Below are 20348 nucleotides of genomic sequence, written 5' to 3'. Positions count from 1 at the left end.
TTAGTTTCACTCCAGATCTCTGGATCCAAACAGCAGCTGGTTGGACTCTGTTTACTCAACTCTCCTAGTTCATCCGTCTTTGCGTCGGTCTCCATTAGTTGTTTTTCTGAGATTGAAGTTATCGGCCTGGGCTGAGGCAAACTACAGACAACAGAAAGGCACTGTGGCTTGTGTCAGATACAAACTGTGTTCAGCAAATCCCTTCGGATCACTTGTGAAGTAGGGCATCAAGTGCCTTGTTCAAGGGCACTTCAGCAACACCCACCGCAGAGGAAAGAGGCGTCCATCGCTTTACCGTCATTAAATCTTTTGTGAGTTTGCATCAAACTACCAACATCTACATTTGAAATCAGGTAAAATGTCTTCACCGCTCTTAAGCACCCTGTAGTCCAGAACTTTCTGAATTTGAAAACAAAAACATTCTCATCCCTCTTGTTGAGAGTGAAATACAGACAATTCAGAATTTTCCAGGCACTTACTGCCATTTTGATTGTTAACATAGTCACAATCAAGTGATAATGTTGCAATCAGGTGACTATGTTAACTTCAGTTGTAAAAATGTTATATGAAATATGACTTTAAAAAATGTATTCAATATTTAACGCCTTGAAATTGGGCTTTTTAAAAAAAACTTAAAAAAAGAAAGTAGTTATGTCAAAAAGCTAATTTATTTCAGCAATGCAATTCTCAAAGGGAAACACAGTATGTAGCTTATTTAATGTAATTTTCAAACCTTTCTCTTACTTTGATGTTTTTCAGCCTAAATAAAAACATGACATTAAGAGTAGAATATTACATTAGACCAATAAAAAAGCTTAATATTTGCATGGTTAATAAAAAGTAAGTTATAAACCTTCTTGGAAATTTTAACTTATTTTAACTCAAAAAGTGTCTCTAATTAGAGAAACAAGCCTCATTGGAACACATGTTTTAATTTATTGAATTATTGGTAGTGATTTCTTATATATGTTATTGAAAATTCAATTAATTGTCAGTTTGAGATGATTTCAAGTCTTAATAATTTTTTATTGCATATTAGCAGACAGAGGAGAAGTCATAGGTATGTATGTGGGTGTGTGTGCGCGTGTGCGTGGGTGTGTGTGTGCGTGCGTGCTACAGGATGCAGGACAATACCAAGGGCTGGTAATGAACACACACATATATTGACACACAAAGGTCAAGCGAAAGTCTATACCAGGAAGTAATATTGTTATTAATGATGCTGGGAGCACTTGTGAAAGACATGAACACACACACACACACCCACACACGCACGCACGCCAACACACTGTCTGTTTAAAGCTCTTATGGGTTCAGAAAAACAGGAAAGGAAGGGCATTAAAGTGGTTAAAAATGTGGAGTTCTGATTCATCTTTGGTTTCTTCCAGGCATCATTTAAACATACTTTCTGCAGTAAATTCCAAGTTAAATGTTATCTTCCATTTTTTTCCCCCCTTCAGGAGTTAGAACCTTTTTTCCAATGAAATCACAGCAACTAAATTGTAAATTGTAATAAAAAAGCTAATAAAAGTAATTGATGTAAAGAGTCCATTCAGAAAGAGATACAGAAAGCAAAGTCAGATCATGTCATTGAGGTCAACTGTGGCGTTTTGTAAAATGATAATTACGTTTAAAACAAATCGGCATGTCTGCTGAGAAATTTTAAGATGTTGTTTCTTTTATGGAATTAAATCCAGCTGGAGGAGATGGAAAGATTCTTTACTCAACTGTGTCTGCAACTTAAAACCTGAGAAAACAGGGTTTGTGAAGTTTTCTATTTTTGTGTCTTCATTTCTGTTTCTCTAAAAAAATCGACTTTTCTATGGCCAATTTCATCGAATTTGTAAAGAGATTAATACAATGCTTTACAGATACATATAGTCAGCTAACTAGTTAAAGAAATAAATACATAAAAGCAAATGGAAAATTGGACATAAGATGGCCAAAAATGTTATTTTCACTGTATGACCTTCTTTTCCAAGATAAATAATTGACATTTTTATGACCAAGAATTCACCTGAACAGCTACCTGAGATCTCTTTAAGATCTCAAATCTTTTTCAAGAGGAACAAGCATCAACATTTACATCCAACCAGAGAAACAGATGTAATTAGCTTTAAAAGCATCAAAGCATAAAATAATAGAACAACTTAACTATCAAAAGTGATGGCAGTTAAAACTCTTTGTTTTTTAACAGTGTCTCAGAGTCACTTTCTGCCAATTTAGACTCTTGCTGAAAGTCATTCCAATACGTAAAGAATACGTTTGAAATACGTTTGTATGACGCTTAAATATATAAACAGTTTATATATTTAGTTTATATATTTATATATAAGTTGTTTATATATTTAAGCGACTTGTAGTCAATCGTTTCATCCAGTACAACTTAATGGGTTTTATAAAGGATTTTACAATCGTTTATGCAGCATCTAAGTTGTAAACTCCAAAGTTTGCTTAATAAAGAGAATAAATACATGCAGGCCCTTTTAATTTAAAGAACACGAGAGGGCAGTGATACAGTGAAGGCTTTCTGTGTGTGTGTGTGTGTGTGTGTGTGTGTGTGTGCGTGCGTGTGTGTGAGAGTGTGTCCAGTTTTCCGTCCCCAGAGGCAGACAGAGAGGGAGTGTGGGAACTGGAATGAGTCTAAACTAAGACTGGGCACAGACATTTTTATAAATGGGGTCAGGGCCAGAGTGGAGATGTAGTCAGTAGGGTTGAGATAATAGAAGAACACACACATACACACCCCCACACACACAACACAACATGAGTGCAATCTATACTTTTTCAGTGCCTTCTTCAGGAGACAGTAAGATCTTCTAAATGACCTTTTATGCATCACGTTTGTTGTTCTCTGTATACATTATTATGTATAACTAAAACGGAAAATCTGCAACATAATCAAAATCACAGCCTTGTCTGAAGGCATGGAAGCTAAGACAATAGTTTGGGGTACCTTGACGCCCCATGTAACCCACCTGAACATTTTAAAACTGCTGTTTGTTCTCTCTTACTTTCCATCATCTTGTGTCTGCAGGTCAGCAGCTCAGCGGTCATCAGAAGGGTGAATTAAAAGCTCCACGCCCAGCTTGAGTCAGTCATGGCAGACTGGAGCCTTTTGGGAAACTTCCTGGAGGAAGTACAGGAGCACTCCACCTCTGTTGGCAAGGTATGACACGTCCAAGCCCAAAAAGGCACGTTGCGTAAATCCACATGGAGCAGAACAACACTCTGACTACTGATAAACATTTATACCCTCAGAATAGAACATGTTTCTCCTGATTGTCCTGTTTATGTCCTGATCTGAAGTTTATGTCTGGGCAGATATAAGATAATGTTAATGCTGTTTAGTTTGTTTTACTGTGCAAAAATATGGAAATCATTCATTCTTGAAGGGAAACACATAACACAACACCTGTGTTGTATAATATGATAGTGATGCACAAGATTGTGTTTTCATTGAGTTAAGCTTAGTTTTTTAAGTAGATAAAAAAAATGAGAAAATTTGCTTAAATAGGTGTCATGGGGCAAATATTAGTATTGTAGTCCAGATCACCTAATTAGAAAACAAGCTGAGATAAGACAAAACCAACAGCAAGACAATACAAAGACTTTGAGGCCCAGTCCACATGTAGCCAGATATCTGGAAAACAATTACACGTTTATGTATTCTGGTCTTTCTTCCACATGAACACTGTGCAGAAAAAACTAAATTTTAGGGTTCGGCACATTCTAGTCTGTGACAAATAAAGCGCTAATATACCGACATACTTGCCTTGATGCAATTCCCACACAATTGAAACCTCCAGGCGCCAAGTTTAATTCCTAACAGGAAGTTCTGGTTGTTTTACAGGGTTCTGTTTCACTGGCATAGGGTTTAACTTTGTGCTACACTGCCCCCTAGGGGTTCGGCATAATCCCAAAACGGATTAAAGCAGGCGTCAGCTCTCAACAAAGCACAGGCACTGAACCTGTTCTAGAATGAGAGTTCTTTCTGTGGAAACACGCTGTTGTATAAACAGAAAAACAACTATATGCACTGGAATATTTGTTTTCCTTTTTTTCCCCCTTGGGGCACAGGCATTAAACTCTTCAAAGTAAAATGACTTTATTGGTTGCACATGAATACGGCCAGGAGTTTTACTCTAAACTGAAGAGGAAACAGAATTTGTTGGTATGCTCTCGAGAAAATTAGAAAACTCATAAGTCCGAGTCCAAGATGATCAAGAATTTTACTAATGCTGAAGTACCACATCAGTAGCATGAATCAATAAATAAATGTTAAATCGTTTCAGTGCTTTGCGGCTGATAGAAGTTTTAAACCCCTACAACATTAACACTAGTTCACCTGTGAAAAGGAAGATGATGCTGCTTGAATTTCTGTTCTCACATCTAACAACATTCTTGCTAGCCTGTGTGTGCTAATAAAAAAAAAATTGTTTTTTCTTGCAACTTGGCTAAAATGACTCTTATTGTGTTACTGTGCCAACCCCTTCAGCTGCAACACTTCACATCCTGCCGGCAAAGATAGTAATTAACATTTCTACCTGTTGTATTTGCCATGTTGTTTTGGCTTCCAAGCGTTTTCATATGGATTCTGCTTGTTGATTCTCGCTCCTCAGGTGTGGCTGACCATCCTGTTTATCTTCCGCATCCTGGTGCTCGGGACGGCAGCCGAGTCATCATGGGGCGATGAGCAGGAAGACTTCAACTGCGACTCGGTGCAGCCGGGCTGCGAGAACGTCTGTTATGACCGAGCGTTTCCTATAGCACACATACGATACTGGGTAATAACCTGAACACACTGAATGTTCAAAAGTTTGCTTTTACATCAATTAATATTAGGACTCTTACACATCCTAACCCACGTTCAGAAGCTGATTTGAAATCGAAGACAAATTATCTGCAATTATCCGTTCAAAGGGTCTGGACCCTTTGAGAAATGGTGTTGCCTCTGAAGTTTTGGCTATCGATTTTACCCAGTCGATGAAGTTTGCCTGTGACGTGTAATGCGCCAGTAGGACTATATGAAGCTTACATTAAATTGCCTGTGCCATAGACAACCATCCTCCACTGCAAAGAGAGAATGAAGAAGCTTTTTATGTTAATTCAATATTTGGAAGGTGGCCAACATGGACCGAACGCTTCGTTCATTTCCTCAGCTGCCATTGCTAAAACCAAAGGCAGACGTCACCATTCACAACTCTTTTTGTTGGCTGATTGACCCGGTTAAAATTCTTACAGAATTTGAGAATGTGAGAAATCCCAGACTGTGCCGAAAGTCAGATTTGAATCGTGTGGGACTGCATAAGAAGGTAATGGCCAGGCTAGTTTGATGCCATAAATTCACGGTGTGTTAAAAAGCATGAGCTTTAAAGATGTTTTCACATTTGTGATGATACAAGTATAAATATGTGTATGTGTGTACGACAAATGCAAAACTATGCAGAAATACTCCCATTGTGCTTTGGCATTCATGGCCGTTGTCTTTTCAGGTGCTGCAAATTGTATTTGTTTCAACTCCGAGTCTAATCTACATGGGCCACGCCATGCACACGGTTCGCATGGAGGAGAAGAGGAGGAGCAGGGAGGAGGAGGAGGATGCGGGTGGAGGAGGGAAAGAGGAAGACAAAGGAGGAGGTGAAAGGGGAGGAGGTGGAAGAAACAAGCAGGGAAGGAGTGCTGAGAAGGATGAAGGAAAGGAAAAAGATGAAGGTTCGTCTGCAGGTCGCGTTCGGCTGAGAGGGGCGCTGCTGAAGACATACATACTGAGTATTCTGATCCGTACCATCCTGGAGGTAAAGCTTTACTGATTCTACTTTTAGTTTGGTAGACATCTGAAATCGCCCCACACAACTTTATACGTCCTCATAACCTTTTAAAGACATCTTTGATTTCTGAAAGCTTTTCTATAGACTTTGGCTGCTTTTTAAAATATGCGCCAATTCTCTATACTACTTGATCATGACTGCATGTTAAAAATCTTGGTCAAAAAAAAGCTTGTTTGATAAGCACTAGAAAATGAACGCCCATCGACTGAGCGTCAGAACCCACTCTTCTCATGCCTGACTCCAAAAAATCTAAAAGAGGCAGCAGCTCAGGGACAGAGTTCTCGGGGATAAAAAAAATTATTTTGTGAAGCACTCTTTCTCTGGATAGTGCTTCACATGACCTGAACTGCCTTCAGGCCATCTGCATTGGTGGGTGTAATGTCTCTCATTTTCCTCTTGACACCACTCTCTGTTGATAATTTCACTTTCTGAAAGGACTGGCAAGAAATATTGCGATTTTGGACAATATTCTTTAAACTGTCAAAAAGTGTTTTTATTATTATTATTTCCAAAGCAGCCAGTGTTTAAAGAAAGTTCAAGCTGGAATCAAAGCTTTGAAAATGTTTTACTTCATTGGAAACAAAGCTTGAGTGTTTCTTTTCTGTCTAGGTAGTGTTTTTGTGTCTGCAGTACTTTCTCTATGGCATCTTCCTCCATCCTCTGTATGTTTGCAAGGTAAAAACAGAAATGATCAAAATCATCTCTTAAAGTCATATCCTCAAATCCTAACTTGAGTTTGTTTTCTTTTCCCTGAGGCGTTGCCGTGTCCGCATCCAGTCAACTGTTATGTCTCCAGACCCACTGAGAAAAATGTCTTCATTGTGTTCATGTTAGCCGTTTCGGTCGTCTCCCTGGTGCTCAGCGTGCTCGAGCTGCATCACCTGGCATGGAGACACTGCTGCAGGTAGTGTAGTGGATATTTGAGGAAACCAGTCCTTTGGTTGGTCTGCATCTCTAAGCAACGACCTAAAAAGGGTGTTCCCTAGCATGACATTTCCTTTAATCTTAGCTTTGCGCACATGTGCTCTTTTTGTGTGTGTGTGTGTGTGTGTATACGGGAATGGAGATAGCTAAAAGAGACAGAGGCAAACACAGAATTATTTATTCTCAACAGGACTATAGAACTGGTGTGATGTGCTCCATCTTCCTGGTTTTAGTGAGAATGCCAGCAGCTGCGTTCTGGATCAGCTCCTGCTGTTTCAGTGATTTTTTTAGGCAGACCTGTGAAGATGCTGTTGCAGTAATCAATATGACTAAAGATAAACTCATGGATGAGTTTCTCTAGATCTTGCTGAGACATTAGTCCTCTAATCCTGAAGATGTTCTTCAGGTGAAAAAGGCCGACTTTGTAACTGTCTTGCTCTGTCTTTGTAACTGTCTTGTGGCTCTGAAGGTTCAGGTCTGAGTCCATCACTACACCCAGACTTTGGGGCTGATTGCTGGTTTTAGCTGTAACAGTTGAAACTGTGCATTGACTCTAGATCGTTCTTCTTTAGATCCAAAGATAATAACTTCAGTTTTGTTTCTGTTCAGCTGGAGAAGGTTTTTGCACATCCACATTGGATAAAGCCTGGCATGGAGTATACAGGCTGCTTCTGACTGTAAAAACATAGTTTCAGTTCACAATGTTACAGTATCAAAATAACATTTCTGCTTTGAACTCAGGACAGCTGCTTTGAAGACTATTCAAGGCCATGTTGCACCCCAAGATAGTTTGGGTTAAATCATAGTCTTATACTTTATTGGTTCGTGTTTATTGTCAACAGGAAATCTAAGCAGGAAGAAGTTTTTATTTGAAACTAACTCCTTTAACATTTCTACTGCAGGAAGTTCTTCTCCTCAAAGAGTGTCACGTCTGCTAACACCTCCATGGTCCGACAGATCTCCATGTCTCCACCTCGACCGTCAACCCCACCTCCTGATTTCAATCAGTGTGTGACTGGCTCCTCGCAATTCCTCCCGCTCCCCTTCCCTAACAACGGACTGGCCTCTCAGCAAAACTCCGAGAACATGGTGACGGAGAAGAGGGCCGCTGCGGTCGAGGAGGCAAACTTTCTCCACATTAATTATTATTCAACCAAATGGGAGAACTGTGGAGACGGCCAGATTCAAGACGGAGTGTACCTGAGTTCTGACAGTAACAGCTACAGTCCTGAGAGAAAAGACATGATGTGCCTCCAGATCCAGAGCAATGGCACAGATGGGCTGCTGCTGAAGGACAAGCGAAGATTCAGCAAAACCAGTGGAACAAGCAGCCGAACAAGAGCGGGCGATCTCTCAGTTTAGAAATCAAATCACAGATAGACTCCAGCTACAGTACCCTTTCAACAGGATTCATAACTCTTGACTTTTTTCTCACCCTCTTATGATTCCATTGGCTTTACAATTGGGAATGTTGGATTAGGAAAATAAAGGCTTAAATGCCACTACTACAGTTAACTACAGTGATGATGTGTTGGAGTTGATGTACAATTTATGTGAATGTGTCAGAGCTGCTGGATTTGATGAGAATCTTTGATAACTGTCCTGGTTACTGATTCCAGGACAGAAACCAGGACAGTTTCAGTGAATCTTGTCTTCAGACAGTAGCTACGTTTCCACCATAAATGTGTCTAAATCTTTGTCTATTCTGCTAATGTAAAAAAAAAGACGCAATTTCAATGTTTCCGTTAAATTAGAAATGAAATAAAAATCACATTAAGCTTGTTCACATGATAAGTCATTAAAAATCATAGCAACAATGGATGGAAACAATTACATGAGATATATTCATGTTTCAAACATGGCCCTAGTGCTGATATCAGCTATCGCAGAAGACATCGGCGTTTTATTCAAGCTTCGGGCCAACAAGCACCTGATAGTTGGGAACAACTAGGTATGAGGCATTTTGAGGAAAGTGGTCAGTGATTTTACAGAAGAGCTATAGATTCAACACTTTGGAATGACACGACTTTGCGATGCTGTGAGAACGCTGGTGGAGCCAGCTGCTCATTGTCTATACAGTAAAAGACAAGCCATCATTCTCCTGCCACTTCCTGTTGTCTTCTTTGTCATTTTAGCCAGTAGTAACATCCAGCTGTTGATTGCGTGAGTCATGTGATATAAAAAAAGGGTTTTTTTCATTGCAGTTTCACAAAGTACCTCTATTTCAAGAGAGCCAAAAAAATCACCTGATTCTAGCACAAAACCTTTTATCAAAAAACATGCGATTTTGAGAAATTATCGTATTTCCTCCAACATATTTTTGTACTTTCAATTTGCACTTTTCTATGGTTAATGGAAACACGCCTATTGATAGCCTCTCAAACGATTTCTGTAGTTCTTTTTAGATGAGGTGCTATGAAGTTATTAGTAGGTCCCTCATCTGTTGCACAAAACGTAATATAAGCATGAGATTGTTGGTCACATAAACACATAGTTGGTGTGGGGGAAGCTAACAGCTAGCTACACATGTACCATCTGTTACACTTGGTGCTGTATTCTTTTTAGATTTTGAAATGGTAATAATAGTATTATTATTTGTTACTGCAGATCACTTGGAAATCATCAGTCTGTTCTAGCTATGCCTAGAATGAAGTAAATCATTAGATTTTGTATCAGTTGTACTACAGCATACTTTGGTAAAATAAAAACCTTTGCTCTATCCTTCACTTCGTACAGAGGGTTTGGACCCTCCGCTGTTGAGAAACGATTGTTTGTTGGAGGTGTGGAAATTTTAAACAACTGTATCTGATTTGACCCCATCACTAACGCTTGGCCGTGACGTATGTAATGCACCAATTCAAAATTGCTTACCAGGAATTACGATGTAAACAACAGCCCCTCTCTGCAAAGAGAGAAGTGCCAAGCTGAATCTTTGCTAGCAATAAAAAATCTTACATTTTCAATTTGTTAAAACTTTAATTGCATAATATTTGAAAACATTTCCCACACAAAGTTAATGACTTTGTTCAATTAGATACAAGGTCAGCTGGTGTAAGTGCACACTGGAACATGAACACTATTCAGCTGGACAAAACACTTCCAAACTTAACAATGGTCTGTTGAGAAGTTGCTAGTATATTGTTGCATCATGCTGTGAACACTTTCAGTTTGAGTCCGTTAAGTTTTAATTTAAAAGTTATCTAAAACAGGCAGTGTTTGTTCGATTAGCAGTTAGCTTCCACCACTCAGAGCATTTATTTACTTCCAACATGCTCACAGTGTTGTAACATCTTTTGACCATATGTAAGGGAATATTACTGATAAAAACCGTTTAACCATTATAGACTGTACCTGAGCCAGTTGGTTTTGTGACAATGTAAAGACCTAAAAATGTATATAAAGTCCAGGAGCGCCATTTATTTTCCTTGGTGCTGTGGAAGAAGGCAGATGTTAGCTTCTGCAGTAGTTAAAAATTGGTTTCCATTGTGAGTATTAAGATATATTTGGTATTTAAAATATTAAAATAGGCAGTTCTAAGCATTTTTATGGGGTTTCTGAAATGTTCGAGGATTTTAGTAATTCATGGGTGGTTGTAGTCTCTAACATCCACGAATACTGAGTGACCACTGTATGCTGTATTTATGATGATATCGTGTCAATGTATGTCACAGAATCAGAGATGTTTGCACTATTGTTTCCTTATTTTTGGCACATCAGTTAACAACTTTTATAAATCTTATATCATTTTTAAACACTCTCTGTCAGAGTCAGTTCTGCCAAATGTTTTTATTTAACATCCTTATTGGAAATGTTCTCAAATAAAAATATACTCTCACGCTGTTTATCTGATATCAGTCCTTTTGCAGCATCTTTACTTCTACGTATTTATGTGGAATGATGAGACAAAAATAAATGGAACTTTAACACTTAGGTTCAATTGAAGCCTCTTAGACTTTTCTTGTTCGCTGAAGAAGGAAAAAAGAACCTTAGTATCAGACAGACAACCAGACAGTAAACTGAGAATGAAATTTGAAGAAGTGTATTCTGGGGTTAAAAAAAAATCTTCCCAAGCTGGTTCCCATGACCAGCGTCCAGAACGGGAATGTTGCTGATGGGAGAAATTCCATTAAGCTCGTCTTAATTTAGCAAAGGTTTGGGAACGATGAAAATATTGGTTCTCTTTTTCTTTCCGTTTGAGTGTTTTTACTGTTATGAATGAAAATAATTTTCTGTGTATTTCAACTAAAAACAACAATGAATAACTTTTAAAATTTATTTGACCTTTATTTAACCAGGAAAGTCCAATTGAGATTTAAAAAAAACATTTTTCAAGAAAGACCTGGCCGAGAGGCAGCAAGGGTTATACAACCATTACAAGTAATTACACAAATAAATACAAATAAACAGTCACAATTTAAGGAAGTCATCCCTGGTGCTCTCAGTCTGGACTTAAAAGTTTTTGCAACATGTTCCATGTAGAATAGACAAAGGCCCCTTTCACCCAATTCCTGTGCAGGGAAATAGTACATGATTGGATAAAATGATAAAAAATATCTGTAGAGGAATTAAATTAGAACTACTTTTTTTAATGTTTGGCTTTATATTCAAAGAAAGAAAATGATGAAATCAACATTCAAGTTGAGTTTCATGGCCAGATTCAATTTACTACGTTTCAGTTGATTTGGTCTTTCTAATGCTTTAGCTCTTGGTAATAAATAAAAACTACTTTATACAACTTTTTTAACAGCACTCTCAAGTGGCGTTTTTTATAATGACTGAACGAGTTCAGGGATAACCCACAACGAACACATATAATTATAAAGTGCTTAATAACAGAACGTACAAAGGAGAATTTAACTATCATTCATCAAGAAAAATCTAATTAAGAGAATGAGGCTAATCAGAACCTGGGAGCAGATTTAGACTTGGTTCTACATTTTGACAACCCAGTAAAATCAGTTGCAAAATGATCAAAAGACATTTCCAAAAGCTATTCAATCACAAATGGCCCCAGAAAAACTGGTGCATACCTTTATTTTTAGTGGGTTACAGTAGATCTTTACAGATCAATAAGGCAGCTGCAGCTCATACACAATACTGCTGCCAGAGTCCTGATCAACACCAGCAAAACACAATTTCGTAACTGCAGTGTTTCCATTAAATAAGAAACGCAATTAAAATCGCACATAAATAAATGTGTTCAAGCAATAAGTTGTTATAAAACATGCCATGCCATCAACCTCCTGTCACTTCATGTCGTCTTCTTCGTCTTTTCCGCTTGTAGTTGAAGTACATCCGATTGCTTTTTTTACAAAAAAAACAAGAAAACAAGCATTCAGTACAACAGAGAAAACATGTGTATACATAACCAAGAACAAAATAATTTATTTGATTACATAACTTGTGATGCTAAAAAGTGTTTCCATTGCACTTTTATGAAATACACCAATTTCACAGCCAAAGCACCACCTCATATAGCACAAAACTTTCTATAGAAAAAGTTGAGTTTTTTCTTTCTTTACTTTTATTTGGGGTGTTTTCATTAAGGATTCGTTTATGGAATTTCAATTTGCTTAATCAGTGGAAACTCAGCTAATGTCTCTGTTTTAAAGCCTTAACCCTTTATGTGGTGATTTTATGCTTATACTTTATTTCCTTTACTTTGATGTCCTGTAGAACTTTCATGCTGTAGAAATAAGTTTGGCTTGACTGATGCTGCCACCCCTTGTTTTACAGGACGGACGGTGAGTTCAGTTTACTTGTATTTAATTTCCAATAATCTTTCTTGTTAGATCATGGACTGAACAGTGTATTTCTGTCAACAATTGGCCTTTTTTTGCTGCTCTTCCTTAAAGGTGAGGTTTGTAAAGTGCACCACTAATAGTTCTGTTGACAGATTTTCCCACTTGAGCTGAACTCTGAGATGTTCAAAGCTTGGGATAGTGTTTCACAGACTAAACCTATCCTCTTCGTGATGCCGTTTGTTCAGTCATGTTCCCAAGCAAACCTCTCAGACAGAACACTTGAATTTATTCTGAGATTAAATTCAATATTACTACCTATTTACTAACAATAGGTGACTTCTGAAGTCAATTGGTTGCAGTTAATTTTGTTTAGAAGCAGCAGAGTAAAGGCTGTGGAGGATAAATTTACTCCATACTATTAAGAATTTCATTGGTAGAAAATTGACAAAGCTACTAAATGTAAGGTTTGGTTAATTGATGTAAATCCATCCATCCATCCATTTTCTAACACTCTTGTCCCTAGAGGGGTCAATCTCCAGCTAACGTTCCGGGCGAGAGGCGGGGTCACCCTGAACAGGTCGCCAGTCTGTCGCAGGGCAACACAGAGACAAACAGGAAAAACAACCATGCACACACACCTAGGGTAGAGAAATCAATTAACCTGACAGTCATGTTTTTGGACTGTGGGAGGAAGCCGGAGTACCCAGGGAGAACCCACGCATGCACATGGAAAACATGCAAACTCCATGCAGAAACACCCCGGCCGGGAATCAAACCCAGGACCTTCTTGCTGCAAGGCAACAGTTCTACCAACTGCGCCAATGCACAGCTGTTTGATGTAAATGTAGAATAAAAATCAACTAGTTTTAAGAGCAGTAATTCTTTGGCCAACACCGCCCTCTGGTGGGTTTAATGTTAATAAATCAGACCAGAGAACCCTCTCCCCCCACAAACCCTTGATTTTCTTAGAACAGAGGTGGGTAAAGTAGCCAAACATTTTACTTAAGCAAGAGTAGCACTAACTCAACTTTTTTTTTTAAATTAAAGTAAACAAAAAGAAAAATCCACAAAATTATTTGAGTAACATTAAAAAAAGGTATTTGGTAAAAATGGGTACTTAGCTACTGAGAAACTGATCCTAACATTTGATTTAATATTAAAAATGTCAGAGTTTTGCAAATAGTTATCTCATGAATAAGTTTGTCTCTCTACTCTAAGCTGGAAGCAGGCTGAGGTGGACCATCCTGTTCTTGGAGAAACTGGTTTCAGCTAGTTCAGAGAAACCCCTCTACTCCTTGTCTTTAAGTTTCTGTTTTATGACCGACCCCCACCCCGCTTTCAATAAAACCAGGCTGCTGCAGGGGGGCGAGTTGGAGTTGTCCTGAGGCACCACTGAGACTCTCCCCTTTGCAAAGGCTGAAGTGATACTACTCTCTGTGTGGATCTTCATATGAACAGGCTAAAATACCCCACAAATAAATTTCATCAGACAAACAAAAATATTATGTTTTGTGAAAATTTAGGGATGTTAAAGACTAAAATTAAAATAACTCATATAACTACAGATAACAAAATAAGCAAGAGAAACTTTCTTTTTCAAAATGCACTTCTTTCGATATAAACCTTATGAAACTAAAATTTATTGTAGGTAATGTATATTTATGTTAGAACAACATAAAAGATGTTCAGTGACAAAATATACAATTTACTGTATAAGCAGTTGCTATCTAAATGGCAAAAAGGTTCAGCAAATATAGAATAATATTAGAACAGCAAACAGGATGTCTCACTTCAACATAAATTGCATGTCTCTGTCTGATGCACTTTTGTCTAAAACATGTTACTCAGAGTGATTGGAGAAGCTAATAATGTTAGTGAGGTATGATTAGTGGTACTTTATAGAAGCATGTATGACATGTTGGAAATACCACTTCAAAAATGAACCCCAATTTTTACTCCCATGACAGACTAAATAATCCAAATTATCTCTGGTAATTTTTGACTGTAACTTTACAAAAGGCACCTCATACCTGTGGGTACAATTAAGGGTTTTGGATATTTCTTTTAGCATTTTGCGGCCTGCTTTCAGGGTTAGCTTGCTTGGACAACCAAACTTGGGCATGTTGTTTCGAATGTCCTCCATTTTTAAACAATTTTCTGTTCAGTTGGCTGGTTGCTTTCAGATTATTCTCTTTCAATCCATCACCAGACTCATAAACTGCTACAATCTTCTTTTGAAGGCCTCAGAAAGCTCTTTTGATCTCCACATGGGATTTAGTCTCACTTCAGCAGTAGCTGCGGTTCCATTAGCTGTGTTCCATTAAGCATAACATTGAGCAAATTAGAATTACGAAAATAAATGTGCTTAATCGAATCACAAAACAAAGAAGAAAAAGATAAGATAAGATGTTTATTCTCAAGGAGGAGGTGGTTTTTAAGCCATATCAAAATTGGTATTTGTCACATAACTTTTTTTCGTATTACTCCAGTTTGCATAAAGCAGCAATGTGCTTATTTGTGGGCTCAACAAAAGTTGTATTATTGCAAAGTGTTGAATGCATGACTCCTCTCAAACATCTACAACTACAATTTCCTCAAAATGCTGCATACCTAGTCACTCCCAACTATAAGGAGCTTGACAGCCTAACACCTGAACAAATTGTCAATGTCTCCTATGATGATTGATATTAACACTATGGCAATTGAGAAATTGTTGGGGTTTTTTGTTTTTTTTGCATTAGCAGAATATTATAAGTCTGCGGTGAAGCTGAATACAGCAGTGACATTGAACGTGACTGTTTCAGATTAAGTCAAAGTAAAAAGTTGTCTGATGTTAAAAATTTGTAGCTTTTAAGTTCCACACCTTTGTTTGATTTATTCAGTTTTGGTGGGAGTAAATGATGAGTTTTCCTAGTTATTTTTCAAGTTGTAATGTTTTTTTTTTTTTAGTAATAAAAAGGCATTCTCTTCTGTTTCTATTGTTCCTTCATATTTTAGTTTCTCAGTATTGTCAAAATTGATAACCAGTATTCATATGTAAACTTTTTTTTATTTCAGTATAGATGAAAAATCACTTTGACACCTGAGAAAACACTCGCCGTGTTGGTGTCATCTGTTTTTCTTTTCTCTTTCCCATATTTACACCCTCACCTGTTTGACATCCATATTCTCACAGCGTGTTGCAGCTCATGTGTCATCTATATTTATATCCTAAACATGCCTTGTTTACTGCTGCCTCCATATTCCCTGGTTAAGTCACAACAGTTACACACAAATGAGATGATTTACTAAAGGAAACTCTTACATCTAAGTTTGAGTTTCCAGTCGGCGCTCACATGAAACGTAACTACAGACTCACGTTTTCTATTGTAACACGTGTTAAAATGACTTTGTGCCTATAAACTTCTGCTATTGCGCCTCTAAAGCAAGTGATTTGCACTTTTGTCCTTCAGCACAAAATGTGTGTCATGACAGAGGCTTTTATTTTGAAACTCGATCCAGTGGGGATCAGAAATTCCCAGCATTCCTGTGACACAGCTGATCCTTCACTGTAGTCTCTGTGAATGGGTTTACATGTCAGTCAGTTTAGGTAGATGCAAGATAATCTGAGGCAGGTTCAAAACAATTATCTAAACTGTTTAATCCAGACTCCTTTAAAAGCCAGGCAATAAATTTAGCTGCTGTTTACAGTAAGTAATTTGCTGTTGTGTGGGCTGAGTTAACCTTTTGTAGTTAATCTGACTGGTGACATAGTTTTTTCAATCTTTAACAGCTACTTTTAGTTACTGTCAGCATGAAATTTTATAGCTTTTCTCTGCTCTTTCTCCCTCTTTTGAAAATAAGAAGAACTGGCTAAAATAGAATCTGAATCTGAACTAATTTTATTTAACTACATTGTTTCAACAACAGTTTGGCCGTCTACACACGGAGGTGAAAAGGTGCCATAACTAAGTTAGGCCGTCTTAAGAGATTAGCAGGTTCTCAGCTGACTTTACCAAGGTGTCAGACCTTAATGAGCTTTATATGGTTAAAGATTATTCAGAGCTGCTGGAAGGAAAAGCCAGGTGAGTCAAATGTCAAAACATCTTACAGCAGGTGCTTCCAAAGTGTGGCGCTGGCACCATTCGTGAACCTCTGCCTAATTTTGTGACTGTAATTTCAGAATCTGGCAGATGGACACTGTTTTTTAAAATCTTTTCTGTCAATAATTTCACAAACAAATAAGATATTGTCGAAACAAAAAAATGTCAGGTAAGTCATAATTTGTTACTCATTTATTAACCAGGTTTCTGCGTGTTTATTAACATAACACATTGCATTTATCATTTGTCTACAGACTAATGACTTTTAACAAAAGAAACACATTCAACAAACACACCATCGACTACCAAATAATTAGGAAATTTAAACTTGTAAGTGAATATTGAAATGATTCTTATCCAGACTGATTCTAAAATCAAAAATTTTATTTATTGTGTCACAAATATTTTTTTTTGTTATGTAACAACATTTGATCAGTTCTATAAGTATTACCAAAACCTAAAGGAAGAGATTTCATGGTCTAGTTCTGAGGATTATTTATTCCTCCTTTATTCTAAAGTGTTTGTGTACTTTAGTAAAAAAAAAACAAAAAAAAAACACACTCTTTGAATTCTAGGATTTTAATTAATCTGGACTCAAGACCAGTTCTGACATTATTTAAATCTGATTTAAATAGTGTCTAGTTCAAAAAATATGCAACAGATTTTTTTGGCAAACAAAGATTGAGCCAAAAGACAGAAAAGGTTTTTACTTGGACAATAGAGTCAAACTCTGAGTCAACACCCTGTAGAACCAAATTCATAAAGCTTTGCTTTGGTACATTCATCAGCATTTGTTTCTGGACGACTCTTAAATTCCCACCACAATGTTTGAACTGAATTAAGGTCTGACCTTTGAATGAGATTCGAACACCGCGATTCCTTCATTTATTTAGCCACAATGTTGTTGATATGTTGCAGAGTAACTTATTGAGTCCAGAGTGGGAGGGAGTGTACCCACCTTTCAGATTTCTTGTTGTCATAACAGTAATACATTCCATTGTTTTGGTCTATAAAATAAAAATACATCACAAACACAGTTAGGTTTATGTTTGCAAAAAAATATATCTTAAAACAAAAATAAAACCTAAGAGTCTTGTTGATCATCAGGATCATTTGCTTCTGATTCTGAAACTGCCAACATCTGTAACAAAATTTGTTGTCTAAGAATAGTAATCCCATTTTTAATCTCAGAAAACCAAACCCATGCATGACACGTTAAAACTTTTTCATCCAATCTTCCACCTTCAAAGACTTTTTTCTCGTAACAGCTGAGGGGAACTGGCCTCATGTAAAAAAAGACCCTGCTTCTCTAGTTTCTGTTTTTCTTTACACAACTGTCAGTGTTGCAAAAGGCCTTTTGTTGTGCAGTACCCACAGTTGCCATTAGGTGTCACTAAAAACAATAAATACCTCCACAATTTCCCTGTTTGTTTTATATCAATCATCAGGTTACAGAGTTTAATTATATTCACAAAACACATAGATTCCCACCTGAACCCATAACGATGGATTCAAATCATTGTCAGGCTTTATTTCACTTTTGTACATATAAAGTTCAGAGTTTACAGCCTAACAGCAGCAGCCTTTGAATGCACCCTTGCTGCTGATCATGGCTTTTCTTTCAAGACATTCCTGTCACGTTGCTGCTGTTAGCTGGGCTTTGGTGGAAGGGAGGTGACACTGATCCCACCCAGAGCTGCTTACAGCTGGCTCGTTTCCCACACATCCAAGAAGAGCAGTGAAGGATCATGTAACACAGACAGTAACTAAGCAGGTGTGGCACTCAGATTGTCCAGATCCATAAGTAGTGATTATAACACCTCAGAATAGGTAGCGTGTGTCCAAATCCAAAGATTACGCTGGTGAGATCCTGTCTGAAGAAAACTAATCCTAAGAAATTAGGAAGTTTCAAGTGCCCTGGATTGATCAAGAAAGAAGACACTTCTCTAGAAGAAAAGAAAAGAATCTGAGATTAACTAGATGCTAGTTTAGTTAGCAAAGCTTGTTTATTAGGGTATATCAATGAATCCACCTAGCTTGCAAGTCCATAGATAAAAATGTAATTTCATTAACTTCTTTCAACATAGAGAGTATTTGACTTTGCATTTTGGTGACTCTTCTGAGCCACCGTAACTATCATAGTTTTTACCTACAAATACAAAAGCATGTGAGGGCAGCTGCATAGCCCTGCAGATAACTGCGTGAATCTTAGCACATTGCCACCACAAACTTCAGTATGTGTTACTAGATTTTAGGCACTGCATCAAGAACATTTCCAAATTTTTGCTGAATCCATCCATGATGAGCACAGAATTGTGAAGTGGAAGGGAAATGATACAAGGTTCACTAAAAATTTGTGTTGTTTTCTGTCCCCTGAATTAGGTGGAGCCACATTGCTGAAGTTACAACTGCAAGCCCTTCGGGGTACGACTCTGACAACATTGTTCTAGAGACTGACATTTTCAATGTCTCCCATTCTTCTTTGCAACATCGTTCAAGCTCAGTTAGAGCAGACAAAGTGGATTTACGAACAGCAATTTTCCAGTATTGCTACACATTCTCAATTAGACTTTAGGATCCCTTATGTCAGTCTGTCAATTCCTCCATCATCCCTCTGATATCCAAACTTTGAATCCACAGGGGAATAGGTCAACGAGGGAAGCCCAGACATCCCTCCTGTAGTGACATCCTCCAACATCCATGGTGTTTCCACCTGATATGTCCCATTTGATTATTTGTCAGATGGGACATATAATCCCTCCAGAATCTTCCCCAGGGTCTTGCCTAGTGCGACATGCTAAGAAAACCTCCAAAGGAAGAGATGCCTGAACCACCTTTACCAACCCTGTTGGATGCAGAGAACCAGCTGCTCTCTACTTTGAGCTCCAACTGGATAACAGAACTCCTTTCCGCATCTAAGGCTGAGTCCAGCCAAACTGCAGAGGAAATTCATTTCAGATGCTTGAATTTAGGCTCTCATTCTTTTGGTTATGGTCCATATATCTCAAGACCATAACTAAGGGTCAGAACATAGACAGTCCAGTAAATCACAAGCTTTGCTTCTTGACTCAACTCTTTGTTCAGCACAATTGTCTGGAGCATTGCCTGAAATTCTGCAATTGAAGCCACAAATGATAAGATTTGGGGGAAAAAACCCCCAAAAACCTAGATGAGTATCTAATTAAATGTCACAAATATCATTTCTTAAGCTTCTTCTGTTTTCTTTTATGAACATTATATTGTCAAAAGTATTTGCTCTGCCTTTACACTCATGTCAACTTAAGTGGTATCCTGTTGTTAATCTGAAGACTTTAAGAACTTTTCAGAATCTGCTTCAAAGGTTTAGAAGTGTAATTATGTCTGTTTTGTACCATTCCTCCAGAATCACATTTGTCATTTTAGACACTAATAATTCACCAAAAGGCCTGACACTCCAATTCAGCCCAGAAATGCTGAAGTTAGACAATATCTTCCAAACCAAACTCACCTAAGAGATTGTGTCCAACTCTTGAAAAACAGTCCGACTCCCTAATCCCCTGTGCACCAGATTCACAGACAACACAGTCCAGTCATGCAGGTGCTGTTCTCCTGAGCTCAGTGCTTTGAATAGATGAGTCAATGAATGTTTTTCATAAAACAAAGTGCTACTTTGTGTCCCTTTATAACATAAAGTGAGAAAGTGAAAAAAAGTTTAAGAGGTATGGATACTTCTACAAGATTTAGCTAAGTGAAGTGAGGTTAGAAAAAAAAAAATCAGGAAACAAGTC

At 37.7% G+C, this 20348-nt stretch overlaps 1 protein-coding gene across 2 annotated transcripts; it reads left to right on the top strand.

Annotated features, from left to right (window-relative positions):
- Window positions 1-9718, top strand: LOC116712664 (gap junction alpha-5 protein-like). Of its 2 annotated transcripts, none has more exons than XM_032552480.1 (7): window positions 1-311; window positions 3038-3169; window positions 4623-4787; window positions 5496-5798; window positions 6441-6506; window positions 6587-6735; window positions 7658-9718. In XM_032552480.1, exons 2-7 carry the CDS (start codon window positions 3101-3103, stop codon window positions 8115-8117), a joined length of 1212 nt encoding a protein of 403 aa, XP_032408371.1. In that variant the 5' UTR covers window positions 1-311; window positions 3038-3100; the 3' UTR covers window positions 8118-9718. The 2 variants fall into 2 exon arrangements, with proteins under 2 accessions (XP_032408371.1, XP_032408370.1); XM_032552479.1 differs by having other exon boundaries at window positions 1-353.
- Window positions 9719-20348: the final 10630 nt, after the last annotated feature.

Source organism: Xiphophorus hellerii, chromosome 22 (genome assembly GCF_003331165.1).
Source record: "Xiphophorus hellerii strain 12219 chromosome 22, Xiphophorus_hellerii-4.1, whole genome shotgun sequence".
NCBI lineage: Eukaryota > Metazoa > Chordata > Actinopteri > Cyprinodontiformes > Poeciliidae > Xiphophorus > Xiphophorus hellerii.
Note: the sequence above shows the minus strand (reverse complement) of the source record. Positions and strands in the feature narration are given on the sequence as shown.